Source organism: Pseudoliparis swirei, chromosome 22, assembly GCF_029220125.1.
Source record: "Pseudoliparis swirei isolate HS2019 ecotype Mariana Trench chromosome 22, NWPU_hadal_v1, whole genome shotgun sequence".
Lineage (NCBI taxonomy): Eukaryota > Metazoa > Chordata > Actinopteri > Perciformes > Liparidae > Pseudoliparis > Pseudoliparis swirei.
The window spans coordinates 12,153,852-12,176,702 of NC_079409.1; the positions used below are offsets into that span (position 1 = coordinate 12,153,852).

General features: G+C 43.4%; 2 protein-coding genes across 3 annotated transcripts; both read right to left on the reverse strand.

The window, feature by feature from the left end:
* Positions 1-241: 241 nt before the first annotated feature.
* Positions 242-14,373, reverse strand: tmem245 (transmembrane protein 245). 2 transcript variants are annotated; one of them, XM_056445192.1, is made up of 18 exons: positions 12,707-14,373; positions 11,192-11,309; positions 10,601-10,696; positions 8,829-8,936; positions 8,156-8,359; positions 7,897-8,066; positions 6,838-6,861; positions 5,276-5,380; positions 5,116-5,198; positions 4,931-5,021; positions 4,713-4,811; positions 4,491-4,622; positions 4,045-4,167; positions 3,025-3,170; positions 2,843-2,943; positions 2,564-2,738; positions 1,457-1,651; positions 242-1,363 (listed from the first exon to the last, which is right to left on the reverse strand). In XM_056445192.1, exons 1-18 carry the CDS (start codon positions 13,304-13,306, stop codon positions 1,324-1,326), a joined length of 2,610 nt encoding a protein of 869 aa, XP_056301167.1. In that variant the 5' UTR covers positions 13,307-14,373; the 3' UTR covers positions 242-1,323. The 2 variants fall into 2 exon arrangements, with proteins under 2 accessions (XP_056301167.1, XP_056301168.1); XM_056445193.1 differs by lacking the exon at positions 6,838-6,861 and having other exon boundaries at positions 12,707-14,371.
* A 1,528-nt stretch (positions 14,374-15,901) lies between these two features.
* On the reverse strand, positions 15,902-20,159 carry LOC130213130 (DOMON domain-containing protein FRRS1L). The gene is made up of 5 exons (XM_056444579.1): positions 19,702-20,159; positions 19,163-19,247; positions 18,738-18,876; positions 16,796-17,042; positions 15,902-16,703 (listed from the first exon to the last, which is right to left on the reverse strand). Exons 1-5 carry the CDS (start codon positions 19,904-19,906, stop codon positions 16,531-16,533), a joined length of 849 nt encoding a protein of 282 aa, XP_056300554.1. The 5' UTR covers positions 19,907-20,159; the 3' UTR covers positions 15,902-16,530.
* Between the last annotated feature and the right edge of the window lie 2,692 nt (positions 20,160-22,851).

Below are 22,851 nucleotides of genomic sequence, written 5' to 3' on the forward strand. Positions count from 1 at the left end.
TGTCATACAAAATTGTCCCACCAGAAATGTCAGGCTAAAATCGCCACTGAGTACAAGTTCAGATGTTTGGCTGATGTAGAAGCTCGGCCCACACTCAGTGGCAGTGAGATCTTGTATAGAAAGGGTTGTAAAAAGTGTCTGAAATGTATTTCTCCGTTATTAAAGCATGTGCTCTGTACTAAACTACCCATCAATAAATAAAGCAGTTCAAATGAGCAATAACAAACCTCAAAAAGCTTGGACAGGTTAACGATGTTTAATGTGGAAGTGAGTATCTGTTCATGTAAAACAAATAGCAATGGTACAAAGTGGAAACTACAGTAATTTAAACATGAAAACTGTTGCTGAACTAAACCCAAAAAACAAATCACAGCCCGTCGGTGAGCTAACAGCCATGTGGGATCAATGCATTTCATACACCATTAAACTGCATGGTTCGTTTTTAACAATTAAAAAGCTGTTAACTTTCTACTTTGTTTAGAAAAGTACTCCAAGTATAGAGTACGGGAATGGATGAGGGGGTGAGGAGAGTAGAAAATATGCAGACATTTGACAAAACGTTCGAGGTGAGTGAGGTCCAAACTGTCACCAAACTCAAGAGTGCTGACAGAAATACTCAGTAAAACATGTAAATGTCAAGTTATTCTGAGTGTAAACGTGCTTTAATACCGACGCATCAGCCAAGTGTGTACGAATGAAGTGGTGGTCCTTTTCCTATCACTAAAACGTGAATGACGCATTAAGTTAAACTAAAAAAACCAGTCACGTGCTTCTCTTGAGCCGGGCGGGAGGACTTCTTGGTAAACTCTCCTTGAGCCTCTATGAAGGAGAGGGAGCGTGAACAAAGACTGCACGACCACTTCCTGGAGCTTAAAGCACAGCCTGGGGTGGAAATCAGGGGCACTGGAGATAAATCTATATATATATATATATTATCTTACGATTCACCACAAACCGCATAGTAATTTTAGGCATCTCTAAACATTATAAAACCAATTCAGGCACTGGAGTTGTGAGGGATGATGTGCTTGGCGTCAACGTCCGCCGGGATGCCCGACGTAACGCCATTGGTCCACGTCGGGGATCGGGACTCACGAGTGCGTCTGTAATTTGAGGGTCTTTAGTGAAAGTTGCTCAGAGAAGCCGCTCTGGAGCATCACGTGGGACCGGCCGTGACGCCGCCGGCTCTCCTCGGTCGGGGCAGACCTCCGTAGAGCCGGGTGGCGCAGGATCGGGCTTCAGGGATGGGAGCGCTTCCCCATGAGGAAACAGCCAATAAGAAGCCAGGTGACATTCCGCAAGGACACACCCTCCGGCTCTCACTCACTCTTTCAGGACGGTGGGGGTGGAGTCGATGATGGTCCTGAGGGCGACGGGCAACAAAAGGTGGAGTTTGGTTACATGCGTCTTCAGATTTTGATCCGCTCTTTGAATGCGTTCAGATTGGCACCCCCACCTGATCTGGCTGATTGGCCAGCTGGCGTGCACCGGTGTGGGCGCTGCAGAGCTGGGGCTCATCAGCATGGCGCTGTAGATGTTGGCTGCCACCACCAGGATGCAGAGCAGAATGGGCCCGATGATGGCGCCCTCCAGACCCAGATAGTATGCTCCACCTGCCACGGCCAGACCCGTGAGATACGGGTGTCCACCCCTGAGACACGGACACAACAACACAGATCAACACAAACAAATACACTCAATTATTTATCAATTATTACATTAAACAAATATTAATTCTAGAAATGTGTTGTGGTATTTTGTTTTTACGCATTTACCTCACATATATAGTCTTTATTTTAAACATATATGTTTATATTATACCTAATATTAATCATGTGTATTTTTCAATACCTAAAAGCAAACAACTTCTTTAGACTTTTGGGGATTAGTAGAACATTTCGACACTAATAAATAGTTTTATGTCAGGTAACAAATCTTGGATTTTATTGTTTGAATACATCACAGGGAGATTTGAAACGTGTCCCTGCATTGCCACACAACATAACTTTGATTCAAACAATATGAATAACAAATCTTTAACATGGATTTTTAGCACTATCTAAATTGATTTTCGCCATGAATGCAAAGCATGCGTTGGAAAATACTGAATTAGATTATAATTTACTGCAATGAGAAAATTAACAAGGTTCTCAAAACAAAAAAAGGAATTTTGCATAATATGTCTGTAGTTTGTTTTCCCATACATTTGTGTTCCCGTTACCTTAAGCCTAATCCCAAACAGTCTTCTTTGGGACACCTAATCAGAACCTGAGCTTAAGTCCTGACCTTGTCTGGCGGCGCTGCAGGAAACACTTTTCACTGATGAGGACACATGGCCAATAACAGCCGCCATGACCATTATCTGGTGTTTTCTTTAGGTCCAGATCAAACAAACGATCACTTCTAAAGCTTAATAAAGGCAAATTAACACACTTTACGAACACAATGGTGTCCTTTAGAAGCCAGAGGCGGGTACCAACCAGGCGGTGGGGTTGGTCGCCATGTGGCGGTCGCATGATTCAACGCTTCGAGGAGAAACTCAACCCGCGTAACGCCGACGTACCCCGAGATGTCAGAGTAGATCGCCGTGTCTACAAAGTACGTGGGCAGCAGATGGCAGATGAGCAGCAGCAGGGCCTTGACTCCCCGGCCCTGCACCAACCACAGGTCACACACGGCCGGCACCGCGGCCCAGTAGGTCCCCAGGAACGGCACCGCGCCCAGGATGGAGGCCAGAGCTTCAGGCCGAGGGAGAAGGATTTTGAGGAGGGAGAAGAAAAAAAACCGGTTGGCAGGTGCAGGTAAAGTGACGACATCATCCGCTGTGAACGCGCTGACTCACCAGAAGGAATGAAGACGATGTTGATGCCAAACATGGTGTGAGTGAGCCAAGTGTAGAGGCCGTAGAAGCCGGCCATTTTCAGAGAGGCGTCAAACACTCCTCTTCAAAACAAAACGCAGGGAGTCAAAAATAATCTGTCGATGCACGTTTAGATTGTGGAAATAGTTTTGGCGTGCGATTACCTGATGGCCTCTTCTACAGACTGGCTGATGATGTTGGAGGAGGGGCCAGGCTGGGAGAGGGGGGTCAAGTTGATCACCCATTTAACAGGTTTGTAGTATTCACCACTGGAGCTCAGCAGGTAGAAGAGAGTGGTCAGGAAAATGACCTGTGTTTGAAAAACAACATCAATATGAGAAAGCTTGCTGTTGTCAAAAAAACTGAATAATCATAAACCTTTCAAACATCACGGTTCAATATCGGTTGCAAACGCTGACATTAAGATGGCACTAGATCTCCATGTGGGAATTAAGGGATAAATAAAATTATTTGACATGCGCTATCTAGAGCATAAACACATATTTCTAAACTAAATACATAAGCAACATGCATGAAAATGTATTTGATGGCAACAATAAAACCACAACAAACAAGGTTACTTATTGTTGGTAGACATAGATATGGAGATGCTCAAACACCGGGGCCCACAATGACAGGAATAGTGTTTCATCCCTGATGTTGTATTTTATTACCTTCGCATTGATAATGTGGAAGGTTATGTTTTGATCGCCGTGTGTTTATTTATTTATTTATTTGTATGCGTGTTACTCGCATAACTCAAAAAGTATTAAACCGAATCGCATGAAATTTGGTGGTATGATTGGTTATTATCCGGGGACCATTTGATTAGATTTTGGGATCGGTCGGGTCAAAGGTCAAGGTCATGAAAAGGTCAAAATCTTCTTTTTACCATAGCGCAGTCAATTTCTATCCAATTGGCAACTAATGCCAAAATGTTCATAATTCAATGCCCAATCTTGTGATATGCGACGGTATGCGCTCTACCGAGTGCCCATTCTAGTTACATGTATTATTAGATCGGCTGACGCGTGTGCGTGTTACTCTTGTTTGCTACAAAATAATAAACATGCAGTAAATGTAGAGCAGGCAGTTTACCCCCGGATAGAATTGAAGTGAACACATAAATGTCACTAAAGCAAACCCACCCCGTGTCATTGTGTGAGATGTTTAGAGTTTCATACCAGACTCAGGACAAAGTTGAGCAGAGCCGTTCCGCTGTGGAACAAGACGGTGAGGAGAGTCGTTGTCGTGGAGATGAGGAGGCCCACGTTTCTGCTCATCACCACCCAAAGAGACTCCAGGATCTTCACGACAGGGCAACAGTAACGGAGTCATCCACAGGAGAACTGAAAACCCCTCGGAGTTACACATGTCAACTATTTATGAACTGCAGTTGTTGTCATGCAGACAGAGGACAAATCAGGCAGCACCTGTTATCAAAATACATTCACGGATTCATGGAAATATATTATTTGATACGAAGCACAAACAAATGTTGTGGCAGCTACGAGTCACAGGGCAAACTTTATTACATGTTTTGTTACAAATGTTGATGGACCAAATATAGCAACAAGCAAAACATATGCAAATGCTTCTCGCAGACAGCGGCGTGAACCGTCGTACTCACGGACAGCAGAGTCTCAATGTTCTCCTGCAGGAAGGAGGCGATGTCCTTCCACTCCAGGATTTCTCCGAGCCAGCTGTTTCCTCTCTGGGCCATCATCTTCTGACCGCGGGGCCGTCCAGGGTGGGTCATGTTCTGGAAAATGCATGGAATATTATGTGCATTTGATTTTTTTTAAAGGATAGATCTTCCCATTTATTATGAAGTTAAAGTGACTCCACTGACTTTCACAAACCAGGAGTGGTACAATCGGTCCCAGAGCTCCAAAACCTGTTTCTCAATCACAGCCGTGTTGTTCACCTTGTCGCCCAACATCTTCTGGAGCTGCGCCATCGGAGAAAGACTCGATGAATAAAAAGGTTCCTCAAGTATCGGCTTTTTTGTCTTCCATATTTTGAGTCAACGAACTCCATAGAAAACATACAGGCAGTTACTATCCTTACCTTTTGTGTTATCCATTCTCGACCGTGTTGATGGACATTAGTGGCAGCTGAATTGAGAGCCTTCTGCACCACACGAGCCTCTGGAAGCCAACTAGAGGAAGACGATGTCAGAAGAAGATGATTAGATAATGACAAACTCCAAACACACAAGACAGAAATAAAAGTGACTTTAGTAACTGTCGTACTTGGCCCATTCCGGATGGTTGGCGACCGTCTCATTGATGAGGTTACTGGTCACGTCGATGATGTGGACACTTTCGTGGTGAACCTAGAAAGACAGACGTTACTTTGTCGTCGTCTCTGAAATGCAGCGACGCAATTCAAAAGGAACGGAGCCAGTATTACCATCGCGGTGAGCAGCAGAGCCATGAGCAGGGTGCCTGTGACCAGGAGGAAGATGATGAAGATGCTGATGATTTTATCCAGAGACCGCTCCAACCACACGACCATCTACGCACATGGAGAGGAAGATGTAGAAGAAAGGAGGGGGAGGAGGAGAAGAAGCACAGTCAGCAAAATTCAGAAGAGGTTGAAAACATCCAGTGATCAGACACACGGAGAAACCTGAGTCCTTCACATGAGAAAAAGCCATCTTGGATCTAAAAGACGCCCCCTTGGGCCCTGAGGAAAGCAAAAGGTCGTCCACTGAGGAGCCGGGATCCCCGTAGCTGCATGCACAGATCCTTTCACTTGAACACCTGCAAGTGAAAAACTCTGTTGACGGTGAAATTCTCAACTCAGGGTTCTCAATGCTCCAAAACTGCATCAACAGCATCAGTTTGGACGTGTGTGTGTGTGTGTGTGTTAATGTCACACAAGCCAAGTGCTGAAGTGACCGTTAGTGGACCCCTCTACTTCCTTATGGTGGGTCATATTGATGGTGAGATGATATGGCAGCAGAGGTCCCACTGCATTGCAGCGCCAGTCCAAAGAGTTTCATTGTTCTTTTGTACCGTCTCTAAGAATGCAGCCTTGCGTTACAGATGACATTTGGCATTTTGACTGGATTAAGTCCAGTCAATACAAAAAAATGGAAACACCCCATCAAACCAACATCATTATTTACTTTGAATACACACAGAACCCTTGTTGACTTTAAAATTGGTCAAATGTCAAAAACCTGCCGAGGCCACGCCAGGATTCAAGATCGGAATATAATTAAACCTTTAAAGTATAAGACGAACAATAAATAACAAAACCAACATCGTCATTTACTTTGAATACACACAGAACCTTTGTTAGTCACAATTATTTAATCCTTAAAAAAATAAAAGTTAATTTTTCAAAACACATCCTTTGTCCCATAACACGGACGTGTTTAAATGCTACCAAATACAAACAGTTCAGGCGTCATATAAAAGCACATCAAAGAAAAGTAAATGTTGTTTTTTTGTTTTGTGCCGCTTCATATTGACAAACTGGGAGATGTTTCCATTGTTTTGTTAATCTCTACTCCTGCCCATAAAACATCCTGCTACATCACAACTCTCCACGAGTTTCATGGACAGTGGATAGTTTCTTCCTTATCTCTATTAGAAAAAAATATATACATACTCAGGCTCATCAGCCAACATGTATTCAGACTCATAAACTCCTCCCACTCAGCTCTGCTCCGTCCACACAGCCTCAACACTCAAGCCAACTCACAGCAGGGAAGGTACGAACAAGGCGAGGGACCGAAGAGTCCCGCCCCCCCGCCCGTAGCTTCCTGTTAAATAAAAGCATGATCCAAGGGAGCAGGGAGCGGAGGCACATGACACAGCATGAAGGGGTGGTGACAGCGGATGGGTCAAGCGCCAGTCCAAGCTTGTGCTCACGCCTTTGCACACATCCACACGTGTATACCACTTTTATTCCTTATCCTTCTTCTCTCTTTCTCTCAGCACTCTGCTCCTCCAAATCATTACCTGCTTGTTAAGCCAATGCCAGAGCTTGGGGAGGAGACAAAGAGACATTGGGAAGATTATTTTTAGAAAGACCTGTGCAGCAGTCATCACGTGTACCCATGCGACAAGACCACCACCTCTTTGGGTTCAGGCGGTGAGGAAACAGGAAGTGTGCCGTGGCAGGCAGGATTAAACTACAGTGTTTGAGTGTGGACTTGCAGAGTGGGAAGCACATCAGTGGGATTATAAACACACAACAGAACTACATCCAAAAGACATCTTTGAATGTAAGACGTGTCACTGTCGGCCGTTTGGTGGTCAACAGGAAGTGTACGGGACGGCGTGGGTTCACCAGAGCTGCACGATGCATCCGGAAACAGCGCTACGCAAGCCGGGTCAAAACAATGAGCTGATATACTTCATAAACTATACTATAGCCAACTATAAAACAGATATAAAACTGCTTTGACTAAATCTAGGAATATATTAGAATCTGAAAAATAAGCAAAAAAGTATACAATGGCGCAAATAAATTACCAAAACTCAGTTGGTTTTGATCCCTAAAATGCATTTATCCAATCCATTTTTTCTTTTGCTGCGTCTAAAATCTGAATTAATACATGATTTCATTTGTTGTTGTTTTTTTAGTGTTTTTTTTTTACAAACACACAAACTTCTGCACTCGTGTACAATCATTACAAATGATAAGGAACAGACCTTACGCAACGACCGACACCGGTATGAACTTGGTCCGAGTTACAAACTTCAGACAATGAAGTGAACAATTCAATATCCCTACGGACATAATTTAAAAAATATTGCTGAATATTTCAATACGTTATGCTCTAGTATTTGAACCGCAGGAAACCAGTAGTCCTGACCTTCAAATATTAGGAGCCAAACAGTGCTCGATAGCCACTGATGGCCCTTAAAAGTGGACAGTGAGGAATAAACTACATCAACACATAACAACATCTAAAAGGATGTACAAGTGAAACAGAAAAGGTGTGTGTGCCGGGATGTGTGGAATAAGGACAGCGCCGGCAGCCGCGGCCCCTGGCGGTCAGTCGGAGACGTTACCTTGGTGTCGATACGCAGCAGGAACTGAGCCACGCCTTTGATTGGTCCAGGCAGCAGGGCGTCCTCTCGCTCACGGCCAAGCTTCTCCAGCACCGCCCACCACGAGGTGAGAGTGCGCTCTGCAAAGCCCTTCAGGCCAAAGTGGACCACCAGCTTCTTCAGGACCCACACTGAAGGAGAAAAGCAGCGGTCAGCGTACAGTAGAGGAGGACGCATGTGACGGGGAGTGTGCGTGCATGTGTGTGTGTGTGTGTGTTACCAGCCACAGGGATCGGCAGCAGTTGTAGGATCCAGAGGTTGAGCCAGACCTGAACCAGTACAATGGCCCAGACCAGGAGAATGAAGTAGATGTCACTGGCTCTCTGGGGGCTTTTCTCCTTCAGGAAGAAGCCAGTTGGTATCGAACGAAAGCCACGAGGGAGCCCCGGCGTGGGGGGCAGGGGGCCCACAGGCGGCACGCCACCTGGGAAGACGTCATGGAGAGCACAGAGGATTAATGTCCATTAAAGATGACACTGCCGAACCGTTCTCCTCTTTGCTTTGATTTTTTTAAACTCCAGGATGCACCAAAGACTATAAAACAGCGTAGTTGAATACTTGATTTGGATAGTTCAATCACAGTACTTTACGAGACTGTTGCTACAGATTGTTGTACAGTGCTGATCGCCGTACACAGCAATGACTCTTTTTATTTTGCGGAAGCATAAAATCAATTTTACATCATAAAGATCATTTTAAAATCTGTGTTTTTGTGTCAAATGACTGATTTCTTCAGTAATTAGCTGTAATAAGCGGGATGATGAACAGCGACGGGGTTCCTGCTCCCCGCCGAGGTTCATCTTGTCTTTAATGACATTACCTCTTACGGACTACAGCACACAGACTCTCTAGAACAGACTGACTAACACACAGTTAGGAGTGAGCTCTCTTACCTGTAGCAGAGTTTTTTCTTGGCTCAGTTTTCCTCTGCAGGTTGCTACAGGAGATCGCCATGTAAATAGTGTTCGCAGCGAAAGACAACACCTGCCCCGACAGCTCTCCTGGGGAGGAAGAGAGACAGAAATCGTGAACGCAAAGAAGCAGAGCATAAAAATCACACAGTGCCGAGTGCGTTGGTGTTCAAATATACGGCCGTCCTGGTTCAGGGACAAACTGCCCACCTCCAGTTGCCCATGTTTGAGGTGAAACTGTACTAATGCTGTATAACTTAATCCAAGTACATCCAGCACGTAGATGAAGTTATAATACAGCTTGAGGAACAGAACAATTCTGATAAAGGAGGTGTTCTGCTGTTCAAGAGATACCAGCTGCTCCACGGGATTCGTTCATTAGACACTGCATCAGGGAATTATAAGTAGGGTTGGGTACCGAAACCCGGTGCCAATATGGTACCGGTTCCAATACAACCGGTATTACCCGGACCGAAACGCAACGCACATTTCGGTGCTTCTTTCCGGTGCCTGAGCCGATTGAAATTGAAAAAAACTATTGTTGTGAACTTCTCTGGTGACTCCGCCCTGTCAGCAGGTTACGAGCCTCTCATATTTAACTCTGACAGCGGAGGCTGCGCCGTGTGTGACTGTGAGCCCGTGTCGAGCACACCAGCGTCAGGCTGGGTGCGATGGGGAGACCGTCACCGGTCCCCCTGAACACGGGGAGACCGATGATGACGAGCAGCCTGAACTCAGATTAGTACCGTATCGTTGATTGCAAGTCTTGCATTCATAAAAGTAGCCCAAGAAATAATAAATTAGCCATTATAACCATGTTTAAGCTAGCTCGTAGCTCGTAGCTAGCGCTAGCTACGAGCTACGAGCGTGACAGTCTGCTAGCAGATGTGTTGATGTTCAGCGGTCCCGGCTGTATACCCGGTGTTACCGGGAATATAATGACGGAGGAATAAAGACCGTGGGGCGTCACTTTGTTTCAGTGGACCTCTCGCTGTCAGAAGCAAAACGTTATTTGTCACATGTCATGTTCAGTACCTCTGATTGGTTGTTCTCTTTGCCCATCAAAACAGTGACAGGATTAACCCTATAAAGTCTGCACATGACAATACATATCACATCATATAATGGAGAACATATATTGTGTGTGTTAACAGTCTGATATCCGTTGTGTGTCAGTGCTCCATGATAACGGCTTCTACAGGGAATATGGCCAAAGAGGTTTTTAATGTCCTCATTGTGAGTTTTTTTTAAAAAGTATCGGTTCAGGCACCGTTTAGGCACCGGTATCGTTTTAAAAGTACCGGTTTAGCACCGGTATCGGAAAAAACCCAAACGATACCCATCCCTAATTATAAGCAGACTTGACCCCCAGAACTTTTAAAGCAATCGTTTGACATTTTGGGAACTTGTTTGTTTTATTGCTTAGCATTAGATGAAAGATTGATACCACTCTCATGTCCGCACCGTAAATATGAAGCTCCAGCCTGTTAGCTTAGCATATTGTTGTAAACAGGGGGAAACAGCTAGCCGAGCTCTTTCCAAAGGTAACAAAGTGCACCGACTGTACCTGCACCTCTAGATGACAATTTAACACATTATTTAAATTGTTTATAGATCATATGAAAACCATTAACCACGGCTCTTAATTACCAGATGTATGAATGCCCAGTTGACGGAGCTGAGGCTTCTTACTGTGGTATGTGCAAATGTGTGTGTGTGTGTGTGTGTGTGTGTGTGTGTCCATGAATCGTCACCTCTGGCAGGGTCAGGTGGTTTCTCTTGGGAGCCCACGATGATGAGGATCACCACGATGACAAATACGGGGACTCGCCACGAGCCGGTCAGAGACACTAAAAACCAGAAGCAGAAATCAGGCTGGGAACTGTGTGTTTTCTCACTATTGTGGAGAAACATGTTGCTGGTAGAAATAGTAACCCTCGTGTCAGCAGAAACATATGTTTAGCCATGACACTTTAAATAATATATAAAAGATAAAATGATGTTGGCCACCCGTATGATATAATTGCTCTAAAAAGAACATGTTGGCAGATTTACAAACAGTCATGTGTAAAACCTCCTCGCTCTCCTCACGAGCAGAACTTCTTGTTAATAGCTCTGTCACATTCAACATGTCACTCTTGAAGGTCAACGTCTCTTTTCGACACGCCTTGAGGGAGCTAAAAATACTGGAGGCTTCATCATCTGACGATGCAACTCTGCACGTCCTCGCTTGCTTTAACTGCTACCTGCCAAAGTCAATAAAAGTATGGAATGATAACCAACATGTCTCGACAGACTCTCCCGGCGGCGGCCCCCCCTCGCCCCTCCCCCCTCCCCACACTCACCAATGTAGAAAAGCCAAATGGCCCAGACAGGAAGAGCCAGAGCCCTCAGGTAGTGCTCAGTGTGGGGCCTCCACTTGAAACAAACCACCAACAAGTAGCCAAACACCACGGTGCACACCTGAGAGGAAACAAGGGGCAGAGTGGCAACATATAAACAATAGAGGGGATGTTACGGGGCAGCATCAGCTCCATCGATGCTTCTTCCACGAACAGTAGTGTTAGTTTGGTCAGTGTTTATAATCTATACTCGGAAAGAAGACTCAGCAAATACATCAATTCAGAGCCGAGGTGGTGTTTATGTCAATCGTTTAGTTATCATTTTACCTAGATGAAGGTGGAATGACTGAGAATTATCAAAGTTTTTTTCTGAAACTGTTGCCCTTTTTTTTTTTAAACACTCAAAATGCCTTATAGTGATCAAAATGTACTTTTTGGACTTCCCAGTTTTCTGTTAGCCAACCTGCTGCTCTATGGTAGGAAAAGCATGAAGTGTGATGCCCCCGTCTGTAACCAGCTGGTGATAAAAGGTCACAGCTGGTTCCACTACACACAGACGTATTTTGATGTAATTTAATATAGAGTCATGCATCCTATTTTTGGACAAGGGCCCCGTGTCAGTCATTTCGAGAAAGGACAGGCCGTCTGAGGAAGAACATTTAATGCAATTTGTATCTAGTCTAAGCGTAGCTGGACTCAGACCCCTGCAGCTGTTTACGATTAACCAGGTATTGATCAGACACTAAAACTGCAGGAAATTTGATTAGGTGGGATACAAGTTGAGGCATATGTTCCAAATAAAATAACCCATAATGAGACACATTCAAGGAAATGCAATACAAACTATTCACAGCATTCTGCAATGCTTTCAATTTAGTTTAATTAGTTATCGACTATTGATAACCGTTCATTAAATTATGTTGGGACGATTTCCCCTTTAACAATGTAACTTGTAAACCATAATGATTCTGAGCACATTTTAATTAAACTAGGAAAACTAGTTTAATTAAAATGGAAGGGCTGCAAATAACAATGACTATGATTGTTTACTCCACACGTTAGTTCTCAGATAATCATTTGCTAAATAATGTAGTATCAAAGAAGGCCTAGAGAACCAGCAGATATATAAAATTTCCCCTTGGGGATTAATAAAGTATATAGCTATCTATCTATCTAAACTGGAGAAGCTGTAACAAGGGGACGTACGTTGATGAATCAAGCTTATTTATTATTATTTATTGTATTATTTATTTCTCTATCGTCTAATCAATTTGTTATATTAGTCGTCTTTACCTGAATTTGACAGAAAACACGAGACAACATAATTAAATCTCAGACTCGTATATATGAATCTGCATAAATGTTCCAGACAGAAAAACAATATTGGTCAAACATATTATGTGTGGTGTAGAGTTCAGCCGTGGCCCAGCTCCCCCTCGAGCGGCAGCTTGGACCTCGCCCACCCACGCGGGCTGACCACAGAGGGGCTTGTTGTCATCCGGGGATGTTGCCACTCACCCACACGGTGTGGAAGCAGTCCAGCGCGGCCCCGATGACGCCGCAGACGTGCCCGAGGATCACCTGCATGCCGTCGACACTCCAGAACAGGTAGAGGAAGTAGACCAGCGGCGCCCCGGTCCCGATCACCAGCAGCAGCGTGAGCCTCTGGAGCACCAGCCGGCCCATCGCCTCCACCCCGTGGTTCACACACCACACCGGGATGAGCAGCGTGCCCACCAGGATGGGCGTCCCGGTGTCCTGGAGGCCACTGAGCCACGAGCGGCCGAGCCGAGCCAGAGAGTGCTTGAAGGGGTGCAGGAAGGTCCCGCAGAGCACCGCCCAGAGCAGCGGGCGGAGGAAGGCCTCCAGGATGAAGTAGATCAGGACCGACGCTCCGCAGCAGATAGCCACGAAGATCATCGCCCCGGTGTTGTAGAAGGCCTGTTTGATGTTTTTATCAAACTTCAGGGAGGACGGCTGGGTTAACAGTTGGCTCACCATCCCGACGGCCGGCTGGACGCTCTCTGAGAACAAGCCCAAGTGAGGCTGCCCGATGTGAGGGCTCTGCGGGGGAGAGACCACGGCGGGCTCCGGGGCCGCGTCCTCCTCGTCTGCCATGTTCCCTGATTCCGCCGCGGGAGTCGAGCGGAGCGAGCTACTTCTTCTTCTTCTTCTTCTTCTTCTTCTTCTTTAATGGCGGTTGACGAGCCGCTTGTCGGGAGCACTACCGCCGCCCACTAATCTGGAGTGTGGAGGAATGATGTGTTCATTCTCTCTATTCTGACCACAAAACAAAGAGAATAACATCATTAACCAAAAGCGAAACGAAATAATTATTCTCAAATTATTATTATTCAGAATAAAACTTGGTCCACAGTTTCTTATTTCCAAAAACAACACTTCTGCGCCCAAACTAAAAAATCCTTCACATTGTAACCGATATTACTAATCTTTTAATTAGTTGGAATGCTTCAGCAGTCCAACTATTGTTCTTGTCTTCTTTAATAAACGTATTATTCTATTTATTACGTACCTTTTTGTCCCTCTTCTAGTCCTTCATATATTCAGTTATTTAAACCATTCAAATATTTGAAAATGCAGCTTCTTCAGGAATAGAGGGGACAGACTTTTCATGTTTTAACTCTTCAGCTGTTGATATTATAAATATGTTATGGTTATTATTTTGAATGGTATCACAATGGAGAAAGTCTTCAACTTTAAAAGCTTCTTTTAATCTTCATACTTTCAGCTAATTCAATCATTTTTTTTTTTTTATGTTGACATAATCTTCAACTTTGACTTTATATTTTCAGATATGTTTTATCTTTCCACATTATCAAATGATTACTATTTGTATGGAATAAATAATGAATGGTTTCCTATAGAGCAAAGCTTCAAATCCGCTTAAACTTGTTCAAATTTAAAAGCTTATAATATCAGCATACATTCAGCTAAAGAAACAATTCCACCTTCCACCATGTTGACAACATTGTTAGCTATAACTTTATAATTCTGCTTATTTTGATAGCTATTATAGTTATTTAAATGTCCCCGTTTTAGTTGTATGTGTTTTTCCACTCCTGGAGTTTTCAATGGGTGTGTGTGGGGAAGTTAATAGTCCCTCTTTCCACAGTAAATCATATGATTTTTCTACATAAAAAATTACTTCTACCACTGTACCTCCTTATTCACTTGTGCCTTCCTCACCTCACCTCATTAGGCATACCGTTGTATCGATTGTTCCTTTTCTAAGTCAATGTTTATCTGAGATTCCTTGTTTCTAAATAATAGGTTTGTTTTATGTTATCATAAACTCCATAATTGTACACATGTGGGAAGTCAATGCTACTGGTCAGATGTATTCCGTCTTATGCCCACACAACCCTGAATAACACAATCTAAGTCATGTCACTAAGACACTTTATCCAGTTTAACACATCGAGGAATCCTTTGAATTATTGGCCCTTTGACAGCAGCATTCCACTGCAGAATAATTTGTTGTAAGTAATCCTGTGAACATGATTATGTGCTTAACTATTCCTGTTTTTCAAGCTCTTCCTGACCAAGGAATATAAATTATGTCTATATTATTGCCATTTATAACACCTCAAAGGCGGTGGGACCTACGCCTTTACGGTGTAATTTATATGTCAGGCAACACCCTCTCTTGGAAATCCAGCAACACGGATAAACTATCAACCCTCTCTCCCCCTCTTCTTGCCGTCAGACGTTTAATCCCAATACCTTTGCCACCTCAATTTGACCTCAAGTTCTCCACCTTTTCCACCACTGGGATACCACCACATACCACGCCTCTCACAAAGGGCCCATCACTGGTCTGCTTAGCTTTCTCAACCACCATGTTACACACTTAGTTCAGCTTCATTGCTCCTCATCGTTACACTTGAGTAACAAACCGACATCACCTTCGTCATCAAAACGTTGCTAACTTTCTCTTTCAACCTGCGAGTCCACTGGACTCATTTTCCTTTTAGAAATTCCTTCCCTACATCTCAAAACCCTTTGAACCCCTCATTTTCAACAATACTATTCAACATCACGCTACCTTCCTCTCTCCTTTCCGACCTACTACCAGAGGCACTATACGATTTCTAGACTCATTTATTTGTGCGTACTTCAGTCCAGTTATTAAAAATCCATATCCTCAGTCGCTTCCTCTCCGTCACTGTTCCCTGTCGTCCTTTGTCCAGTCACAGATCAGTTTATGCACGATCCGCCAATAACCACTTCTCCAACCACCACCAAGACTCCCACCACTCCTAATAATATACCAGGGATCCAGATCCACCGCATGAGGGAGGAACATATGTTATGTAAGAGTATTAAAATGCCCAAGGACACCATGGAAAATTTAGTGAAAGAGAAAGAAAAAAAACACTTCCGGTATTTTATTTTTGTTTTTCCATTTCATATTATTTATCATTTTTCCAAATTGTATTTGATTGTTTTGTTAGTTGTTGAATTGTTTATTTCTTGTCACTACTATTTATTACACAAATAATAATATAATAATACATTGTTACCATTATTATTGTTATTATTACTAAACATTTAATCTAAATAAACAAATAATGTTCTTGTTTGTAGTGCTGCATAATATATCGAGTATGTTAATAAAAAAATAGTATATAGCAGGCAATATGTTAGTGAGAGACATGGGGGGGGGGATCTTGAAAGGAAAATTTAGAAAAGTTGAGCCAAACATAAGAAAAAGTTTATGAAAAGTTGTTACATGGTAAAGACACACTGGAGGCAGTACCTACAACCTTGGACATATACAACAAACAAATCATGTTTGTTTTTGTTTTTGCAAAGCATGACATCCATATAAAGAGGGTGAAGGGACAGGAAGTGTTTGTGCAAACGGCTGTGAGAAAACCTTTGTGTTTTAGCCAAGTTCAACATGTGACACTGTCTTCTCATCATCACTGAACAGCAGGAATTCAAAATCATTCCAAATTCCCATTGCATGCATCATCTGTAGTTCTCATTATTTAAATACTTGGAAGATATCAGAAATTGTCAAAATAATTGGCCTATTTTTAAAATAACACTATAATACTATCTAATCAGACCTCTTGTTTTGTACTGACACCAGTACATGACACCTCTCCAATATAAGTTTATTAATGTGTCAAGATCTTCTTTATGAGTTCAGAGTAATGCTATAACATAAGTAATATACTCTATATTGTGTTTAATACATCTAACGATGTCTCTTTGCAAAAAGTGCACCATAAAATGTGGCATCAGACAACTTAATTATTGCTGCATAATCTTCTCTCCCCTCTTCTGTCCACTATGTGGTCTGCTGTGCTTCATTATGGCGTCCCCATGAGTAAGTAGAAGGTGAGTGCTACAATGAGCAGTAAGCAGAGGGGAGAGTTGAAGGTCTGGTAGGCCGTAGAAGGCATGAAGATGTCCTCGTACTTATAGATGCTGATCATGTGGTCACTGACGGGCGGATTGTCGATGTCGTGTCTCGTGATGGAACCTGTTAGAAAAAGCAAGACAATGTAAGATGAGATGAAAGATTTTTTTAAAGCACAAAGACAGGTGACTTGATGCTGAAGCTTGATCAATCACCTTGTATGGCCGGTCCCCATGCAAACAGGTAATACCATGACAGGTGTAAGTCCACAAGTGTTTCCTCTCTGGGGACATATAAAGGTCGTTTAAAGCGGCAGGTCACCCGGTTGTTGTCAAATACGCCCTCTTCGTCTCTTGCAGGGTTCCTTTTTATTTCCTTGGCCCACTGGCCGACATTGTAGAAGTGATGAATCCGTACTCGTCCGTTATCGTCATGAACACAGCCCATGACATCGTCTCCTCCCTGAGGACATAAGAAGGAAGGAAAAGTTTTATTCCAATATGCTATATAATCATCTGTGGACAAATGGTTGAATTTGGATAAGATATATAAATAAAGTTATTGAGATTGATACTATTATTGCTCGTGCAGTAAGCCCCAGAGTGCTATGCCAAAAGCGGTCATACAGCAGTTACATGAGATTATTTGGGCTCTACAACTGATTCTCTCAAATGTTTTTCTAAAAGGGGTTGTTATAAAGCACATACATGTTTGTTTTCTTTTTTTTCTTGTAGGAATAAGCAATAAAGGTAAATGAACAAACAAGATGTGGGATACACCCTTGACGGGTCGTTAGTCAATCACACATGAAGACAGACAACCACTCAAGCTCACATTCACATCTATGAACCGATGACATAGCCTGCATGTTTTTTGACTGTGGCAGGAAACAGAGAACGAGGAGGACACCAACATGGGAACACATGCTAACTCCACGCAGAAGAAGAGCTAAGAGCCCTCTTGCTACACGGGGACGGTGCTGACCACCATGCTGCCTTTGATAATCAGACTATTACATTTTGATGAGGCGCCTAGCCTTCATCATGGGGGTACGCAAGTTCAACAAAACAGTCGACAATGATGAAATCATAACACTGAATAAACATTTTAATTTAATGTTATGTTGTGTAAACACATTAAACTAATGTTTCTCAAACAATTTAGTTTGTGACCTCCTGAAATTAAACGGTACTTTCTTGCGACCCTCATCACTGGTGATGGCTTCAGTATCAACACAAATGGTGACCAGTTCAAGCAAAAACTGAGTTTTCCTTCTCAGATTGAACCAGTGAACCCAAAGAGTTACACAAAGTTCCCAATATTTCACACAAGATGGCAGGGAAATGAATGTGAGGAATGTAAACAGAATTGTGTGTAACCTGCCTTTGTAACGCCCTGTTCCGTGTCTCCTCTGTCTCTGTCTTGATTGTTCATTCCCTTCACCTGCCCTCAGCCACTCCTGTCTCCTTGATTGTTTCATTTCCTGCACCTGCTCTCAGTCACTCTTGTCTCGTTACTGTCTCATGACGTACACCTGTTCTCATGTCTTACGCCTGTTTCCCCCCTATATATTGTGCCAGTCTGTCCCTTGTCTCCTGCTGGATTGTTGTCTTTAGTTCTGTCTTCCTTGTTCCCTGTGTATTCCTGACCTGCCTGTTTTGACCTCCGATTCTCTGCCTGCCCCCTTTTGGACTTTGTAGTTTTTTGGAACCTTTTGCCTCAGTAAAGAGGGGTTTTGTTATTCAAATTGAGTCCGGCTTGTTTCTCTGCACCTAAGCCTCACCCAGTGACAGCCTTTAAACATCTTGAAAGCACTCGTATTTATCTTGGCTACCTTAAAATAATTTAATTCACAATATTACTATAAGTGTATAAAGGTTTTTACATAGGTAAAAACCTTTATACACTCATAGTAATATTGTGAATTATTGTTTGGTATAGGTCCTATACCAAACAATTTAAATTAATAAATAATGTAAACATTGGCCAATATCATTCGGTATAAAAGACTTCACGGTACATTTTTGTTTAGTTAATCATTTGACTTCACAGTCACGGTCGGCTCTTAAAAAGATGCATCTGATGCATTTAAAATGTAAATAAGTGTTGCTATAAATTAACACAAATACCAGTTGTTGTTGTTGTGCAGCTGCTCACCATTTTCTTGTCAGAGGAGAATCCCACGGCCACCCAGCCGTCTGTGTCTGAACTCATCTCATACTCCACATCTGTCCCGATGCGGCGATAACTCAGAAAGTAGTCGCATGTTTCTGCATCACACCCTGGCTTCCCATATCTGTACATAGATAAATACATACGTTCACTTTAAAGGCACTACTGACTAATATATTTCAGTTTAGAAGGTGGGATTCACAATATTGAGAATATTTTGATAACGATGACCAAACTAGAACACTTTTTAGAATTACTTCAGAGAATAATTACTCGACGTCCATGTTCAGCTCCAGCTTTAGGAAGTCAAGCCACAGCATCTAGGATAAAGCAGCCTTTGGGAATACAGCTGCACCAGAGCTCTGTTCAGAAAGGAAGGGCTGCAGGCAAACGACGTGTCCTTCTCTAACCTTATGCAGCCTTTGGTTACTCCACAGTCGACGACTTTGATCTTGGCAAAGGGATCCACTGGGGGGGCGGTGGGGAACGGATAACCTGCAAAATGAGAAGTCAACACTTTGTTGGTTCCACACAAAAACAACTGATGCTTGTTTTTAAGACAGTCAAAGGGCCAACTAGGGGGAGGCCATCTGTGTGTGAGAGAGAGAGAGTGTGTGTGTGTGTGTGTGCGTGTGTGTGCGTGTGTGTGTGTGTGTGTGTGTGTGTGTGTGTGTGTGCGTGCGTGCGTGCGTGCGTGCGTGCGTGCGTGAGTGAGTGAGTGAGTGAGAGAGGGGGGGGGGGGCAGCTACCAGCGGGGAGCTGGCCTGGGTGCTGAAAGGCCTCGCACAGTGCAGGTTGGACGTGAGACCAGATGAACAGCACATGATCAGTTTGTTTCTGTGTGCAGGTTTTGCTAAATATTGTGTTACACTTGAATGTTACGTGTGTATTGCGCATGTCATGTAAAGCAAACCCACCAACCGCACATCACAATGCATTAGAGCCTTACCGTCATCGGACAGATACCTGGACTCCAGGAACTCGGAGGCGAAGGTCCTGTAGGAGTCCTTGTGAGGCTCCTGGTGTCCCGGCTCTCCGTGCTCCCCGTGGCCGGCCCGGAGTGCTCCCTCATCGGTGGGGCTCGGCGCGACCCCGAACCATCCGCCCTGGATCAGCAGCACCAACAGCTTCGCGAAGCTCCGCAGAGAACTCATGGCCAAATGACGTCAACAAAGAAGCGATAAAAACGACTAAACCAATTGAAAATCAAATCGGATCCTCGTTATTGTTTGAATCTCGGTATTTTCGCAGGTACCCATCGCAGCGTCACCAAATATCATCCCCGCATCCCAATTGCCTGTGTGTCTGTTTATTCGCAGGTCTGTGGGGGGATCCAGCGCCGATGGCCGTGTGGCTACGAGGCTAATCCAATCCTAAATTACCAGTTCTTGTAATCGAACCAGCTAATTCAGCTACGCGAGCGTAATCCTCTTTGAAATCCAAATCTAGATGGCTGGTAGTGCTCATTAATCTTCGCATATTCTGCAGTCGCAGTATTGGCTGCATGAATGGTTTCGCCCGGCCTCCCTCTCTTCTCCCTCCTCAGTCAATCAAAGTAACATCCAATGAGGAGGCGCTACGTGCTATTATCAGGATCAATCAACCGGGGATCAGGGCATTGATGTGGAGGGTAGTTCACGCACAGTCTTTCAGAGACGTGGAGTATCTGGGTTCGCATCCCATGCACCGCTCAACAAGCCTGGAGAGGAGCAAAGAGCAGAGATGGGGTTAAAGGAAAGACTAAAAAGACAAATTGGTTGGAAATAAAATAATTGGCATAGCTGTGATGTTAGTCCCTCTATATGCGTCGACTCTTATACTAAAATGAAAGTGGATAAATAACTTGTTTATCTGTGAACTCAGGTGTTTGTGCATGTTTTTTATATTTCATCTGCTAAATTGCTGGTTTTTATTCAGCCACACTGCGTCTGCATGGAATAACATTCTTCAGGAGAAATGCTGTATAACTATGAAAGTAGCTGTATTATTTGCATTAAAATCCTATAATCAGACTATAAAATACTCAGCATGTTTTAACTGCTAAATGTTTTTAAACTATCTTTAATTACAGCTGCATTATTTTGAATGTAAATGAAACCCTGGCACGTATCCAGGACTGACAATATGTGTATTTGCAGATCTAAATCAAAAACTGCCTTGTATGTCGAATGCCTTGTTTCTTTATGTGCAGGCAGCTTTAACTTGAGTATTTAGTTCACAAGCTCCCTGTGTGTCTCATGCAGAAAGCCAAGGGAACAGTGCACAGAGGAGACCCTGCAGGTGTACCCATGGTTGAATGTGCATGTTACATCAAAACCAATCGCCAACCATCCTAACTGACATCCTGTAACTGTAACTCCATCCTCTCTGTTGTACACAGTCCTGCCACTTGATGGTGATATAAAGCCACGGGATGAACATGATGTGTAGGTTGGCTTGAGGAAGATCTTCTTCGGCCAGTACCCATCTTTATCATGTTTCACTTTCCAACTGATGCAGAGCCAAATTTTACTCAAACCTTAGACTGTCATACAAATAGATGTCTCATCAGCGTTGCTATTTCACCTTCAGTGACTACAGAGTAGAATAAGAAGCATCAGTAGCCGATGCTATCGTACTGTGCCCTTTGTAGAAATACATATTAAAGAATTAAAAAGGCCACTGATGAATGAGGACACATACGGGTGGCAGTGAGGTTAATATGTGAACACTTGCTCCGTGCTCAGTCATCATCATCCTCACATTTCTTCAATACTTAATATGTCACATCAGTATATTTAGTCGACGCTCTCAAAACGGAGACATGTTTAACGGAACATCTCGAAGGAATTCAAATTAGCAATATAATCTGTTATATTCATATTAGCAAAATACTTGTAAATAAATGGATACAATATGTCATTTGTTTTGTAACAGATTGTGCAGACAGTAGATAATCATATTTAATGTATCATCGCACAACTTTATGAACTAATCTCCGAATAAGGCTGTGAAACTTTGCTGTTATGTGTGTTTCCTGTAGGGGATGCTGGTGTTACACAGTCTGAAAAAGAACCACACTTGTAAATAGACAACAAGGACAGTTAGAGGGATTGCAGGCTGGCTGTCATCTACAATCACACACATTCAGACACACAATATAATAATATAAATGTTCTTTATCCAAAACTCTGATGAATAACTTTACAAAGTTGAAAAATATTACAACGCCCACAACAATTTAAACCTATGGCATGTTATCACATTTCTATTTTGAATTTCTTTATATGTTTTATCATGTCTTTGTGCATGTGTGTGTGTTGCGTGTGTACATCCACTCGTGCATATAAAACATGTGTTTTTTTATAATATATCATACTTGCGCACATGCATGTTTGTACATACAGGAGTGTGTGACCTTTAACCTTTCCTCTCTTCACACCGTCTCTCTCTGCGGAAACAAATCAACCTGATAAATCTCTCCTCTTGTTCTCGAGCCGCCCAATTATCCCTCGTTTATCCTCCTATTATTTCTACTTCTAACACTCAACCCCTCAACCGACCCTCCCTCCCCTTCTCACTCTCTCTCTCCCCTCTCTCTCTCTCTCTCTCTCTCACCTTCTCTCTCTCTCACCTTCCCAATTACAATTCTGTGTGGAGGCAATGCTTGCTGGGTAATGAGGGACTCTGGGCGTAGCAATCTTATCTTAATAGCCTTAAAGGGCCACTCATTACTACAAACTCTCACTCTGTCTCACACACACACACACACACCTATCCACGCACATCTGTCCTGGCACATCATGCCAGATGGAGTGACAGAAAGAGAGAGTGAGCAGGGTACATGAAGAAGTATAGGAGATAGTGAAAGAGAGAATGAGACAGGAGAGAAGCGATGAGGAGAGGATGAGGAAGGGGGATGGGGGGTCTGGTAAATGTCAGCGGTGTGTCTCCTGGGCCAGAGAGACGAGTTAGTGACAGGAGAACAATGGCCACTGGATCCATTCAGACACAGAGCTCCTATGAGTGCATGCTTGGATCTAACTTCTGCTTAGCCATCAACCGGCCATCCTAAAGGCAGAACTCAAACACGCACATCAACATTTCATTTAGCTGACGC

Excerpts from the sequence above, each read along its gene's own strand:
- tmem245 (XM_056445192.1), bottom strand. The coding sequence starts at position 13,306 with ATGGCAGACGAGGAGGACGCGGCCCCGGAGCCCGCCGTGGTCTCTCCC. Across the intron at positions 8,937-10,600 it reads ACCACCTGACCCTGCCAGAG|GAGAGCTGTCGGGGCAGGTG; the intron begins GTGACGATTCAT and ends CTTCCTCCCCAG. Across the intron at positions 1,652-2,563 it reads ATCTACTCTGACATCTCGGG|GGGTGGACACCCGTATCTCA; the intron begins GTACGTCGGCGT and ends TCCGTGTCTCAG.
- LOC130213130 (XM_056444579.1), bottom strand. The coding sequence starts at position 19,906 with ATGAGTTCTCTGCGGAGCTTCGCGAAGCTGTTGGTGCTGCTGATCCAG. Across the intron at positions 19,248-19,701 it reads CAGGTATCTGTCCGATGACG|GTTATCCGTTCCCCACCGCC; the intron begins GTAAGGCTCTAA and ends CTCATTTTGCAG. Across the intron at positions 16,704-16,795 it reads ATGGGGACCGGCCATACAAG|GTTCCATCACGAGACACGAC; the intron begins GTGATTGATCAA and ends TTTTTCTAACAG.